Genomic DNA, 15,000 nt, shown 5'->3' with positions numbered 1-15,000 from the left:
GCAGTACATATCCTACACACATACATACAAGTTCAAATCTTAAACTACGCCTTGCTCAGACAATCTGTGTTTTACCACTACACAGATACATTGTTTAATCTACAACATGTTTCATAAGCTTCTACAAGCCTGTCTCCATCCGTGGAGGGTGGAGACAGAATATCCTGTAAGGAACACAGTGGTCCAGCTTGTCTGTCGATAGCTCCTCTTATCATTTGTTTCCCACATGCACCCTGCTTACATACTAAAAAGGAACAAAAGGCCCTTGTTCTAATTCTGACTAAAACTACACACATCATCAGATTATAGTTTTATGACTCTAATAAATTTCATACAATTATATGGTTTCAGAGTGGAATATTCTAATCATTAATTTAAACATATAAATTCCATTATCAATCCACCCTTCATGACTAAATAATACACACTGATACATCAAACACTATACAGAGACATAAATGCTATACAGGAATAATCCAAACCAATACAGAGACATAAATGCTATACAAGAATAATCCATACCAATACAGAGACATAAATGCTATACAGGAATAATCCAAACCAATACAGAGACATAAATGCTATACAGGAATAATCCATACCAATACAGAGACATAAATGCTATACAGGAATAATCCATACCAATACAGAGACATAAATGCTATACAGGAATAATCCAAACCAATACAGAGACATAAATGCTATACAGGAATAATCCATACCAATACAGAGACATAAATGCTATACAGGAATAATCCATACCAATACAGAGACATAAATGCTATACAGGAATAATCCAAACCAATACAGAGACATAAATGCTATACAGGAATAATCCATACCAATACAGAGACATAAATGCTATACAGGAATAATCCATACCAATACAGAGACATAAATGCTATACAGGAATAATCCAAACCAATACATGTATGTACATTCGATATTCATCAATGACTGTTATAGGCCTTTATCCAATTATAACTATTCCTGTTAGGATTTTTGGTACAATCTTCATAAAAAACAGTCTAAACATAAAAAATTAGTCTCATCCAACATTGGCTCCTCGTAGTTAAAAAAAACGGAGCCATCTCCTAGTCCGGGAGGACGGTATTCGTCATCCCACTGGCCGGAGCTTGGAATCGGTCCGTACCTCACCATCTGCTGCGTCATTGACCTCTCCAGAGTCCTGGTAATCAAACCTCTCTCACAGGGGACCAAACAACATCCACACAGAACCAAAACACTCATACAGTGATTATGACATTTTTCCATTTCCCAAACATACTGTCAAACCAATTTGTTAGAGCATTATCCAGAGAGTTAATGAGAGTTATCTGCTAATTCGTGAGCTAATGTGGTTAAATTAGCCAGGGCCTTGGTCAAATAACGTCTGGAGCTGTGTTATCAAAAAATAAATGCACAGCAATGAACCCCAAACATTCTACCTCCCTACCCCGCCCTTCTCTGCCAATTAACATATCGAGAGTCAGTCTATTTTACCAGGTCATGAGGGAGGTGGTGGATACTTGGTCAGAGAACCCCTTTACTGCATCCCCGGTATCATTCACAAATCTCTGTTGATTATAATAGATGTCATTAATCCAATCCACATTTGTATTTATTGTCCACCACCAAAATAATGTAGTGGGAAAGCCTTCACCTATTTGATTAATCTGGAACTTCCCTGAGGATGCCAATAGCATCCATCTAGACTCCCATCCTGGTCAAAACTCCTCCTGTGCCTACTTTAGCCTCCTATAACTGGCCTCTGAGGACTAACACGATATGGTTGGACCAATAACCCCGGGGCGCAAGTTCCTAACCACACTTTTTGGTAGTTTCTATCGAATGCGTCCTTTGCTGGGTACGAGCCCACCTTACATCAGATATAGGTGCTGTGAGGTTAAGAATTGTCTCCTGTACTTCCCAAACCTAAGTCGGTCACATTAACGATTCCCTTTCAGCCATTAAAATCATCTCGGTGCCATTCTTGTATCTGTAACACTGGTCCTCATCAGGAGTTAAAGTGAACCGAGGTGGGTTGGCCGAGTACTTCAATCTGGCCAACCCAATCCCTGTAAAGTTATCTGCTTTCCTACGGAATTGTTTAATGTTTACCTTAAATCCTACACCTTGATCTTCCTGGACTCCTTATTCTGTAAGACACTCATCAGAGTATTATATAGTTCATCTTTTACTTCTTGTCAATGACAACGGCGTCCGATAATTAGTACCGGAAGGTGGTGAATCTGGATGTATCAGAAAGGTTACCAAGACTATGATGCAGCTCAGAGTCCCTACTCTTCCCAAAAACCGCCAACTCTCTCCTGCCCTTCGTCGGTCTGCTAGGTACCACCCCATACTCACACTTCTAGGAGCACACACAGTGATGAACGGTCGGGATAGGAAATCTTCGTTAAGGAGGTAACCCCCGGACCCTGTTGGTACTCAGTTATTCTCCTAACTCTGTGTGTGATCAGCAGTGCGTATATGTGTACATACCTTCTTGCCATGGGTAACGTGGACCCAAGCTATTCTATTGGCCAAGGCGGTGGTTTAACAGACCCTGGTATGGGCCTGGTATGAGTGAATCACCTTCTCCTGTAATTCACCTGTTGGGACACAAAATCTTGGACATACGGGTTTGGTTAACAAACAGTCTTCTCATGTGTTCTGCTAGTATATCTTCAACTTCTATGCCTACTTGTTCTGGTCCCTAACTCTGTCATTCTATTTGTTCTACCTGATTAGCTAGAACGTCATCCATTATTTAAAGAGATAGATCCTAGTAAACCAACTCTAGGGATAATATCTTGACCTAAAAATGTTGTTACCATAATCGTGTCCGCCAAGTAAGTTGGGAACGCTTCTACCCATTTTCTATATTTATTTATTATAAAAAAAAATGTTTTAAGTAGTTAATTATCCATCAGGCTAACCTGTTCCACCATCCTTATTCTACAAAGTGTATAATTTACCTGTACCATCCCTCCGGTTGATACGTGGCTCTGCCCATGTATCAATACTGCTGCATACCTAAACAATGACATGTAATATGGGGAAACTTATCCTTGTACCACTTCTTTTCTGAATCCTCCCTCTATTCCTGTATTAGGATGTGCTACTCCTTCTAATGCCCTTGCTACATCCCTCTGTGTTCATGCCCTACATGTGGTTATGTTTCGTCCCCAGCTCTGGGGTTGGGTAAGGTTATGAGTGGGAATTGGGGTATCTTCTCATCGTCATCTAACTATTCTGTGTCACTTCTATCTTCTCTCAATCCTGGTTTATTATGAGATTCTAACCTTCATAATGTTCCAGGTCTCCTGCTCCTCACTCCAAGTCTCTCCCTCTCATTCTCCTCAAATTCCTTCTGCTCTCTCTCTATCTTGCTCACTTCCTGGCCAAGTCATACCACCCTTTCACATTAGTGTTTCTTACTATAGTAGACAAATTAAAGAAAAACCATCAAACATTTTCTCCATGTTGTATCCCAGGTTCCCAGAACATTCCCTTTATCTAAAGAATTCACATGTTTAATTAAAACTCGGAAAATCAAACTTCTAATATTCCATGTGCGTGTGTACCCCTTTAAGATATCGTTTCTCTAGGAAACATGGAAATCTCCTCAAACCCAAAGGTTCTAAACAAACAAAACCTAATAATAATGATAATTCCATTGTACTCCCTCTAATCATTAGTTTTAAATTTCCTCAATGGTTATGTGTACTTAATTGAATATGCGCTACCCTTGGATACAATACTGTACTTTAAATCTATAAAATTACCCTACTACTTTACTAGTTTGGCCCAAGCTTGCTTTGCAACATTAAAACACATTTAGTCTGTCTGCAAACAGTCTCTCGAAGTGCTTGATAGGAATACCCAGCCATTAAACACCCACAACTGTGATTAATGTGCACTGTCCCTGTAAAATAAAATGAACAACGTTAAAACCCATTGAGTCTGTCGATCCCTAAACCTTCTCTGTCTGCTGTTCTTTGGTGGGGCCTTACAATCCTCTGCCACGTGGCCTGTTTTATAGCAGTTGTAGCACTTTCTGTTCTCGGGGTTTTATCCCATTTTCTACTCTCCATGTTTCCCCTTTCCTTTTAAAATCTTTCCTGCTCTTTCCTCCAATTTCCCCAAGAGTGGCAATCAAATATTCTGCTCCTGTCTGTTCTTTCTTACTTTTATTTTCCTTAAAGCCTCCTTTCTATTCCTCCTCTGAGTCTCTCTGTTCTTGCCTTTGACCCTCTCTCCTATCCTTTCTGTCCTCTTTCTCTCTACAGTCTCGGTGATTGTGGCCCAATACAGTACACTATTGTGGCAGTGCATTCATGGTTCCTCACACTCCTTAGCCAAATGTCCTGGCTTGCTACAGTTGTAACTTTTAGGTCCCTCTCTGTCTTCTCTCTTCAGAGTTCTTTATCTTTTCTCACCTCCACCCTTTTCTACCTCTATCCACTTTCCCAATAAGGTTGCTAAATCCTGTCCTCCTTTCTGTGTCTCTTCCTCCTTAGTAGTTCCCTTTTTCCTTTCTCCCTCAGCTCTCTTCCTCGCCTCGGCTAACCATACCCTCGCTGTGTCTAGCCCCTCTGCCCGTTGTTTATCTGCCTTGTCTCCACAAACCCTATTTATTTGTTTAATCATTGATTCCAGTTTTCCTATATTTAAACATCCGTCAAATTCGTCCTTTTTTTCTATCCATTTCGGGCCAAAATAGTAATAATCCTCTTATCTTTTCCCTGCAGTAATATATTTCTCATCACCCGTTAATTCCGGGATTCCCTTAGAGGATTTACTACCCATGTTTCGTACTTTTTTCCCCCACAATCTATGTGTATATCTATTAAGTCTCTATGATCTATGTGTGTGCTTTCTACCGTTATCCAATTACCATAGTTATGTTCTATGGTATATTCTCACACTATGTTTTATGTCTCGATGTGTGTTTCTCCTTACTGGAATCTTTATCTATAAGCTATTTCCCAGGGGTCATAAAGTCCCGGTTGGCAACCTGTTTTCTGTTGTGTCAAAGGACTTTTAAAGTTAATATATCGTACCTTACTCCGCTATATTAGGCTTCCCTCTCTTTCTGGAATCTATTTCAGTATTGTCTTTTGAATTGGTTTGGGTTATCCTGTTCGCATAGAATTACCGTCTATTTCACAAAAACAAAACCCAGTTTATATCCTCGCTGTATATCAACCAGTTTCACGAGGACTTTATTTAGGTATGTCGTTTGAATTTGATCTATGGCTAATTTACCACATGTTAATTAAACATTTATGTTATCCTATTTGTACAGAATCCCCATCCTATCTCAGAATACCTATTTATATCCCTGCGTTAACAAACCCTGCATGCTGTCACAAAGTCGGCCAGATCTATTAAGTTAAACTTTATTTGTGGGAGCGCACCTTACCTCAGGTCATTTCGGACCTGCACAATTAGTTAACCATCAACGTAAATTCCAAATATTTTAGAACATCAAATCAAAGATATCTTAAATCATCCCCCCAAATTCGTGAATGAAGATTACTGACCTTAGTCTTGAATACTGGGAAAAGCAATGTTGGTTGGATCTCGTCATCGTCCCTGCCGACCTTAGATATATACCGGCCTGTTATGGAACCCCAATGTCAGGGGACAGGTCTTTAATTTACGGGTCAACGACCCTCCCGTGCACGGTTTTTCGGCGTGGTACCTTCGGATGGCAGGGACAGGTATTGGGATCCGGCTCGAAGGACCAAATTCATATGAGAATTTTGTTCTTAATGGTCTTAAACTGAACTTCAATTAAACTTCAAATAAACTTCAATTAAACTACTACAGAATTTGTAAGATACTGGTTGAATGAAACAGACGGAGACCCAGCTACAATTAGTCTAAATGTTTATTCACGAGGACGTCCTAGTCCTTTGTACAAAGCCATCCATTTTATACGGGCTCCTTACGCACATACCTTCACACACAAACAGTAGATATCCTACGCACATACATACAAGTTCAAATCTTAAACTACGCCTTGCTCAGACAATCTGTGTTTTTCCAATACACAGATACATTGTTTAATCTACAACATGTTCCATAATCTTCTGCAAGCCACACAGTTTCTCCCCTCCACGGGTGGAGACAGAATATCCTGTAAGGAACACAGTGGTTCAGCTTGTCTGTCGATAGCTCCTGTCGATAGTTCCTCTTATCATAAAATCTTATCATCAAATCAAATCAAATCAATTGTTCCAATTCTGTCTAAAACTACACACATCATCAGATTATAGTTTTATGATTCGAATAAATGTCATACAATTATATGGTTTCAGGGTGGAATTATTTAATCATTAATTTAAACATATAAATCCCATTATCAATGACCCAGGAGGTTGATGACCCAGTAGGTTACTAATATCAACGAATCACATATAGAATCCCTAATCATATACTGTCGTTCTGCCTCTATCTCGTTGCAGAGCCCACAGCTCCAACCTCCTATATATGTTATAGCGCAGAGTTTTCAAACCCAGAGGTGCAACATCGCAAAACTTCCGGGAACGAATTGCGAAGCAGACTTGACCGACCAGACCGGTGTTTAGGGTTTGGCAAGTCAATTGGAGATGTGAAAAATGTATCCTAGCTTCGAGCCAGTGTTTTAAGTAGCGGAACCTGTCATTACTACAACGTTGTGAATGTGACAAACTGACACGTTTTCATTTTTGTCAAAAACAACTTTCTATGGGAGGAGCCTTTGATTTGATGGCCTGGTTCGACAGAAACACGACCGACTTTCTATGGGAGGAGCCTTTGATTTGATGGCCTGGTTCGACAGAAACACGACCGTTAGACCCGATGACGTGTTTCTACGCATGAGTTTAGCTAGTCAACGTCGCCATGACAACAAGTGTGATCGGTGATTTCTATTGGAGGAGCAGTTTTAGCCTGTCTTCATACTGTACTGTAGTTTCTGTTGCTGATGTATTCTGACTGTACCTGATTCGTGTTCTCAAACGTTCCAATGAACAGAGCCAACGTGATTCCTTATACTACATGTCAAGAGAGAGAGGCATTTTTGTTCTAAATAGCATATTTCTGAACGTTCCAAAACATTGTATCCTGCTAAACGCGCCCCTGTTCTCTACCTGTATCGTTGCAGAGATTACGGCTCCGACCTTGTGGATCAAACAGCTGGTTAATAAGGAGAGTAAACAGAACAGTTCCAGCACCAGGCGACCCGGTGAGAGCTGTCTACAATTACAATCTATTATGGTTAACTTTCCCATCAAACTCTCACTGCTGATTACTGGTTTAAAGGGCCAATCTGGGATTGATTTTAGAGTGGTTACATCTCTCCAGCTCGATCCCTCTGCTTCTTACCCCACATAAAAAGTGTCAGGAAAACCACTTTGTTGTTGTTTGAATAGCAGATTGCACCTTTAAATTCTAAAATGATTAAGAAATTTGCTTTGGGTTTATTTTACTCTTGCTGATTTAAGTGTGAGACTAGCAGCTAATTCATTGACGAGATCAGCTAATATATTCTGGTCTCTTTTATGATACTACTGCCAGATCAGCTAATATATTCTGGTCTCTCTATGATACTACTGCCAGATCAGATAATATATTATGATCTCTATGATACTACTGCCAGATCAGCTAATATATTATGGTCTCTCTATGATACTACTGCCAGATCAGCTAATATATTCTGGTCTCGCTATGATAGTACTGCCAGACCAGCTAATATATTATGGTCTCTCTATGATACTACTGCCAGATCAGATAATATACTCTGGTTTATCTATGACACTACTTCCAGATCAGTTTATATATTCAGTTCTCTCTATAATACCACTGCAGCTAATTCATTGATGATACTAATGCCAGATCAGCTAATATACTCTGGTTTATCTATGACACTACTGCCAGATCAGCTGATATATTCTGGTCACTCTATAATACTACTGCCAGATCAGCTAATATATTCTGGTCTCCCTATGATACTACTTCCAGATCAGATAATATATTCTGGTCTCTTTTATGGTACTACTGCCAGATCAGCTAATATATTCTTGTCTCTTTTATGGTACTACTTCCAGATCAGCTAATATATTCTGGTCTCTTTTATGGTACTACTGCCAGATCAGCTAATATATTCTGGTCTCTTTTATGGTACTACTGCCAGATCAGCTAATATATTCTGGTCTCTTTTATGGTACTACTGCCAGATCAGCTAATATATTCTGGTCTCCCTATGATACTACTGCCAGATCAGCTAATATATTCTGGTCTCTATCCTACTTCTGCCAGATCAGCTAATATATTCTGGTCTCTATCCTACTTCTGCCAGATCAGCTAATATATTCTGGTCTCTATCCTACTTCTGCCAGATCAGCTAATATATTCTGGTCTCTATGATAGTTCTGCCAGATCAGCTAATATATTATTGTCTCTATGCTAGTGCCAGATCAGCTAATATATTCTGGTCTCTATGATATTACTGACAGATCATCTAATATATTCTGGTCTCTCTCTGATTCTACTGCCAGATCAGCTAATATATTCTGGTCTCCCTATGACACTACTACCAGATCAGCTAATATATTCTGGTCTCCCTATGACACTACTACCAGATCAGCTAATATATTCTCGTCTCTTTTATGGTACTACTTCCAGATCAGCTAATATATTCTGGTCTCTCTATGATACTACTGCCAGATCAGCTGATATATTCTGGTCTCTCTATAATACTACTGCCAGATCAGCTAATATATTCTGGTCTCCCTATGATACTACTGCCAGATCAGCTAATATATTCTGGTCTCTCTCTGATTCTACTGCCAGATCAGCTAATATATTCTGGTCTCCCTATGACACTCCTACCAGATCAGCTAATATATTCTGGTCTCCCTATGACACTACTACCAGATCAGCTAATATATTCTCGTCTCTTTTATGGTACTACCTCCAGATCAGCTAATATATTCTGGTCTCTTTTATGGTACTACTGCCAGATCAGCTAATATATTCTGGTCTCTATGATACTACTACCAGATCAGCTAATATATTCTGGTCTCCCTATGATACTACTGCCAGATCAGCTAATATATTCTGGTCTCTCTATGATACTACTGCCAGATCAGCTAATATATTCTCGTCTCTTTTATGGTACTACTGCCAGATCAGCTAATATATTCTGGTCTCTATGATACTACTGCCAGATCAGCTAATATATTCTGGTCTCCCTATGATACTACTGCCAGATCAGCTAATATATTCTGGTCTCTATCCTACTTCTGCCAGATCAGCTAATATATTCTGGTCTCTATGATAGTTCTGCCAGATCAGCTAATATATTCTTGTCTCTATGCTAGTGCCAGATCAGCTAATATATTCTGGTCTCTATGCTATTACTGACAGATCATCTAATATATTCTGGTCTCTATGATACTACTGCCAGATCAGCTAATATATTCTGGTCTCTATGATACTACTGCCAGATCAGCTATTATATTCTGGTCTCTCTATGTTTCTACCTCCAGATCAGCTCATATATTCTGGTCTCTGTGTGTCACTATTGCCAGATCAGCAAATATATTCTGCTCTCCCTATGATACTATTGCCAGATCAGCTAATTGATTCTGGTCTCTATGATACTACTGCCAGATCAGCTAATATATTCTGGTCTCCCTTTGATACTACTGCCAGATCAGCTCATATATTCTGGTCTCTCTGTGATTCTACTGCCAGATCAGCTCATATATTCTGGTCTCTCAGACATGGTTGTAGGCCTTTCTATGATACTACTGCCAGATCACTGCCTCTCATGAGACAGTTTACACAACTTCTTTGTTTCCAGACCTTTTACAAATTAAATACTTAAATTGGAGGAACAGTGATGGGGAGAGGATAGCTTACAACGTCGGGCTCGTGTTTCTCTGGGTGTAATTTGTTTAGCCGGTCTGTGTCTCCATGACAATTAACCCTGAATGCTTACAGCAGCCCCTAGGTATGCCCAGTCGTTCTCTCTGGAACCGGGTTGGTTTCACGCTACAGAACATTGTCTGAGGGAGGGATAATGGGACAGAGAAAGAGAACAGAGTGAGAGAGAGGGAGAGAGTGGGCTGGGGGGGGGGGTGTGTGTTAGAATAGTGACTCATAGATGGAGGGTGCATCCCAAATAAAACCCTATATAGGGAATAGGGTTTCATTTACGACTCAGAGGTGAGTGGGGAGTTTTCTACAGTATAGACTGAATCACACTGCTGACTCCCTCTCTTCCCCTTGGAACTGCCAGAGCACGAACAGAGTCTGAGTCCTGGCCAGAGTCTGTCTCAATTTGCCTCCCCCTGTAGTGGCTATTGATGCAGTAGGGAACAACAGACTGTCCCGGTATAATGTTGTAATGTTGCTCCCCAAAGGTTTGTGGATTTGAATTATGGTCAATATTTCAAGTGGAACAGAGTTGAGGCTTTGACTTAGACACCTGATGCTGCAACATTACCACTAGACCAGCCAGGCCACGGAGGACTGTATTCTGAAAGGAGGACTGTATTCTGAAAGGAGGACTGTATTCTGAAAGGAGGACTGTATTCAGAGAGGAGGACTGTATTCTGAAAGGAGGACTGTATTCTGAAAGGAGGACTGTATTCAGAAAGGAGGACTGTATATTCAGAGAGGAGGACTGTATTCTGAAAGGAGGACTGTATTCTGAGAGGTGGACTGTATTCTGAGAGGACTGTATTCTGAAAGGAGGACTCTATTCTGAGAGGACTGTATTCTGAGAGGAGGACTGTATTCTGAAAGGAGGACTGTATTCTGAAAGGAGGACTGTATTCTGAAAGGAGGACTGTATTCTGAGAGGAGGACTGTATTCTGAAAGGAGGACTGTATTCTGAGAGGAGGACTGTATTCTGAAAGGAGGACTGTATTCTGAAAGGAGGACTGTATTCTGAGAGGACTGTATTCTGAAAGGAGGACTGTAATTCTGAAAGGAGGACTGTATTCTGAAATGAGGACTGTATTCTGAAAGGAGGGCTGTATTCTGAAAGGAGGACTGTATTCTGAGAGGAGGACTGTATTCTGAGAGGACTGTATTCTGAAAGGAGGACTGTATTCAGAGAGGAGGACTGTATTCTGAAAGGAGGACTGTATTCTGAGAGGAGGACTGTATTCTGAAAGGAGGACTGTATTCTGAGAGGAGGACTGTATTCTGAGAGGAGGACTGTATTCTGAGAGGACTGTATTCTGAGGACTGTATTCTGAAAGGAGGACTGTATTCTGAAAGGAGGACTGTATTCTGAGAGGAGGACTGTATTCTGAAAGGAGGACTGTATTCTGAGAGGAGGACTGTATTCTGAGAGGAGGATTGTATTCTGAGAGGAGGACTGTATTCTGAAAGGAGGACTGTATTCTGAAAGGAGGACTGTAGTATTCTGAAAGGAGGACTGTAGTATTCTGAAAGGAGGACTGTATTCTGACAGGAGGACTGTATTCTGAAAGGAGAACTGTAGTATTCTGAAAGGAGGACTGTATTCTGACAGGAGGACTGTATTCTGAAAGGAGGACTGTAGTATTCTGAAAGGAGAACTGTAGTATTCTGAAAGGAGAACTGTAGTATTCTGAAAGGAGGACTGTAGTATTCTGAAAGGAGGACTGTAGTATTCTGAAAGGAGAACTGTAGTATTCTGACAGGAGGACTGTATTCTGAAAGGAGGACTGTAGTATTCTGAAAGGAGGACTGTAGTATTCTGACAGGAGGACTGTATTCTGAAAGGAGGACTGTAGTATTCTGAAAGGAGGACTGTAGTATTCTGAAAGGAGGACTGTAGTATTCTGACAGGAGGACTGTAGTATTCTGACAGGAGGACTGTATTCTGAAAGGAGGACTGTAGTATTCTGAAAGGAGGACTGTAGTATTCTGAAAGGAGGACTGTATTCTGAAAGGAGGACTGTATTCTGAAAGGAGGACTGTATTCAAATAAAATAAAATGTAATGTTATTTGTCAAATGAGCCAAATGCTTACTTGCAAGCCCTTAACCAGCAATGCATAGGAGGAAAAGATTAGCTGAATAAACCAAAGGCTATATGCTTTTAACAATAACCATGCTATATCCTTTGTAAAAACAGATTGAGAGTGAAAGCTCTTTGGAACTCCTGTGGAAACACTGGCTTCCTGTTTCTCATTAACATGTCATGTCCTGAGAGGACAGGGACACGATGTTGCGTAACTCCTCAGACAGAGAGTGTTTGTGTGTGTGTGTGTCTGTGTCTGTGTGTGTGTGTGTGTGTGTGTGTGTGTGTGTGTGTGTGTGTGTGTGTGTGTGTGTGTGTGTGTGTGTGTGTGTGTGTGTGTGTGTGTGTGTGTGTGTGTGTGTGAGGAGGCAGATTTTGTCACTCCTAAGACAGGGACTGTGTGTGTGTTTGTTAAATAGTGAACAGCAGGTTTGTCCAGGGCTTGATAACTTTTAGTATTCCTTAACAATCTGAGAGTTAATCTAGAATCGGCTTCCTATTTCGCAACAAAGCCTCCTTCACTCATGCTACCAAACTTATCCTCGTAAAACAGACTCTCCTACCGATACTCGACTTCGGCGATGTCATTTACAAATTAGCCTCCAACACTCTACTCAGCAAATTGGATGCAGTCTATCACAGTGCCATCCGTTTTGTCACCAAAGCCCCATATACTACCCACCACTGCGACCTGTACGCTCTTCGTTGGCTGGTCCTCGCTACATACTCGTCGCCAAACCTACTGGCTCCAGGTCATCTATAAGTCTTTGCTGGGTAAAAGCTCCGCCTTATCTCAGCTCACTAGTCACCATAGCAGCACCCACCCGTAGCACGCACTCCAGCAGGTACAGTGCCTTGCGAAAGTATTTGGCCCCCTTGAACTTTGCGACCTTTTGCCACATTTCAGGCTTCAAACATAAAGATATAAAACTGTATTTTTTTGTGAAGAATCAACAACAAGTGGGACACAATCAAGAAGTGGAACGACATTTATTGGATATTTCAAACTTTTTTAACAAATCAAAAACTGAAAAATTGGGCGTGCAAAATTATTCAGCCCCTTTACTTTCAGTGCAGCAAACTCTCTCCAGAAGTTCAGTGAGGATCTCTGAATGATCCAATGTTGACCTAAATGACTAATGATGATAAATACAATCCACCTGTGTGTAATCAAGTCTCCGTATAAATGCACCTGCACTGTGATAGTCTCAGAGGTCCGTTAAAAGCGCAGAGAGCATCATGAAGAACAAGGAACACACCAGGCAGGTCCGAGATACTGTTGTGAAGAAGTTTAAAGCCGGATTTGGATACAAAAAGATATCCCAAGCTTTAAACATCCCAAGGAGCACTGTGCAAGCGATAATATTGAAATGGAAGGAGTATCAGACCACTGCAAATCTACCAAGACCTGGCCGTCCCTCTAAACTTTCAGCTCATACAAGGAGAAGACTGATCAGAGATGCAGCCAAGAGGCCCATGATCACTCTGGATGAACTGCAGAGATCTACAGCTGAGGTGGGAGACTCTGTCCATAGGACAACAATCAGTCGTATATTGCACAAATCTGGCCTTTATGGAAGAGTGGCAAGAAGAAAGCCATTTCTTAAAGATATCCATAAAAAGTGTAGTTTAAAGTTTGCCACAAGCCACCTGGGAGACACACCAAACATGTGGAAGAAGGTGCTCTGGTCAGATGAAACCAAAATTGAACTTTTTGGCAACAATGCAAAACGTTATGTTTGGCGTAAAAGCAACACAGCTGAACACACCATCCCCACTGTCAAACATGGTGCTGGCAGCATCATGGTTTGGGCCTGCTTTTCTTCAGCAGGGACAGGGAAGATGGTTAAAATTGATGGGAAGATGGATGGAGCCAAATACAGGACCATTCTGGAAGAAAACCTGATGGAGTCTGCAAAAGACCTGAGACTGGGACGGAGATTTGTCTTCCAACAAGACAATGATCCAAAACATAAAGCAAAATCTACAATGGAATGGTTCAAAAATAAACATATCCAGGTGTTAGAATGGCCAAGTCAAAGTCCAGACCTGAATCCAATCGAGAATCTGTGGAAAGAACTGAAAACTGCTGTTCACAAATGCTCTCCATCCAACCTCACTGAGCTCGAGCTGATTTGCAAGGAGGAATGGGAAAAAATTTCAGTCTCTCGATGTGCAAAACTGATAGAGACATACCCCAAGCGACTTACAGCTGTAATCGCAGCAAAAGGTGGCGCTACAAAGTATTAACTTAAGGGGGCTGAATAATTTTGCACGCCCAATTTTTCAGTTTTTGATTTGTTAAAAAAGTTTGAAATATCCAATAAATGTCGTTCCACTTCATGATTGTGTCCCACTTGTTGTTGATTCTTCACAAAAAAATACAGTTTTATATCTTTATGTTTGAAGCCTGAAATGTGGCAAAAGGTCGCAAAGTTCAAGGGGGCCGAATACTTTCGCAAGGCACTGAATATCTCACTGGTCACCCCCAAAGCCAATTCCTCCTTTGGCCGCCTTTCCTTCCAGTTCTCTGCTGCCAATGACTGGAACGAATTGCAAAAATCACTGAAGTTGGAGACTTATATCTCCCTCATTAACTTTAAGAGTCAGCTGTCAGAGCAGCTTACCGATCACTGCAGCTGTACACCATTGTGGTGATTACCCCACAGCTGAAAGACACCTTTGTAGTGATTGCGTGGAGAGTAGAAGGGGGGTGCTGGCTAAGTGTCTTTCAGAGAGGGAGAGAAAGAGAGAGAGAGCGTCAGAGAGAATACTGTGTTTATAGCAGGCTCTTAACTGTGACCACTCTAGAGTCCTGGACTGTTTTCTTTGACTGTTTTCTTTCGCTTTGGAGATGTTGAGAGTCGCTCAGACAGAAGAGGAGAGGAGAGGAGGTTGAGAGGAGAGCAGAGGAGAGCAGAGGAGAGGAGGGGGCAGCCATGAGAGGAGAGGAGGTTGAGAGTCGCTCAGACAGAAGAGGA

General features: G+C 41.1%; 1 protein-coding gene across 1 annotated transcript in view; it reads left to right on the top strand.

The window, feature by feature from the left end:
* LOC139374548 (SPARC related modular calcium binding 1) overlaps nt 1-15,000 on the top strand; it is a 147,314-nt gene that overhangs the window by 35,718 nt on the left and 96,596 nt on the right. The window contains exon 8 of the mRNA XM_071115539.1: nt 7,160-7,240. Within this exon, the coding sequence (XP_070971640.1) occupies nt 7,160-7,240 (81 nt within the window). The remainder of the gene's footprint in view (nt 1-7,159; nt 7,241-15,000) is intronic.

The sequence above is a fragment of the Oncorhynchus clarkii genome, chromosome 19 (assembly GCF_045791955.1).
Source record: "Oncorhynchus clarkii lewisi isolate Uvic-CL-2024 chromosome 19, UVic_Ocla_1.0, whole genome shotgun sequence".
Taxonomy (NCBI): Eukaryota; Metazoa; Chordata; class Actinopteri; order Salmoniformes; family Salmonidae; genus Oncorhynchus; species Oncorhynchus clarkii.
This window is presented reverse-complemented; position numbering and strand designations above follow the sequence as displayed.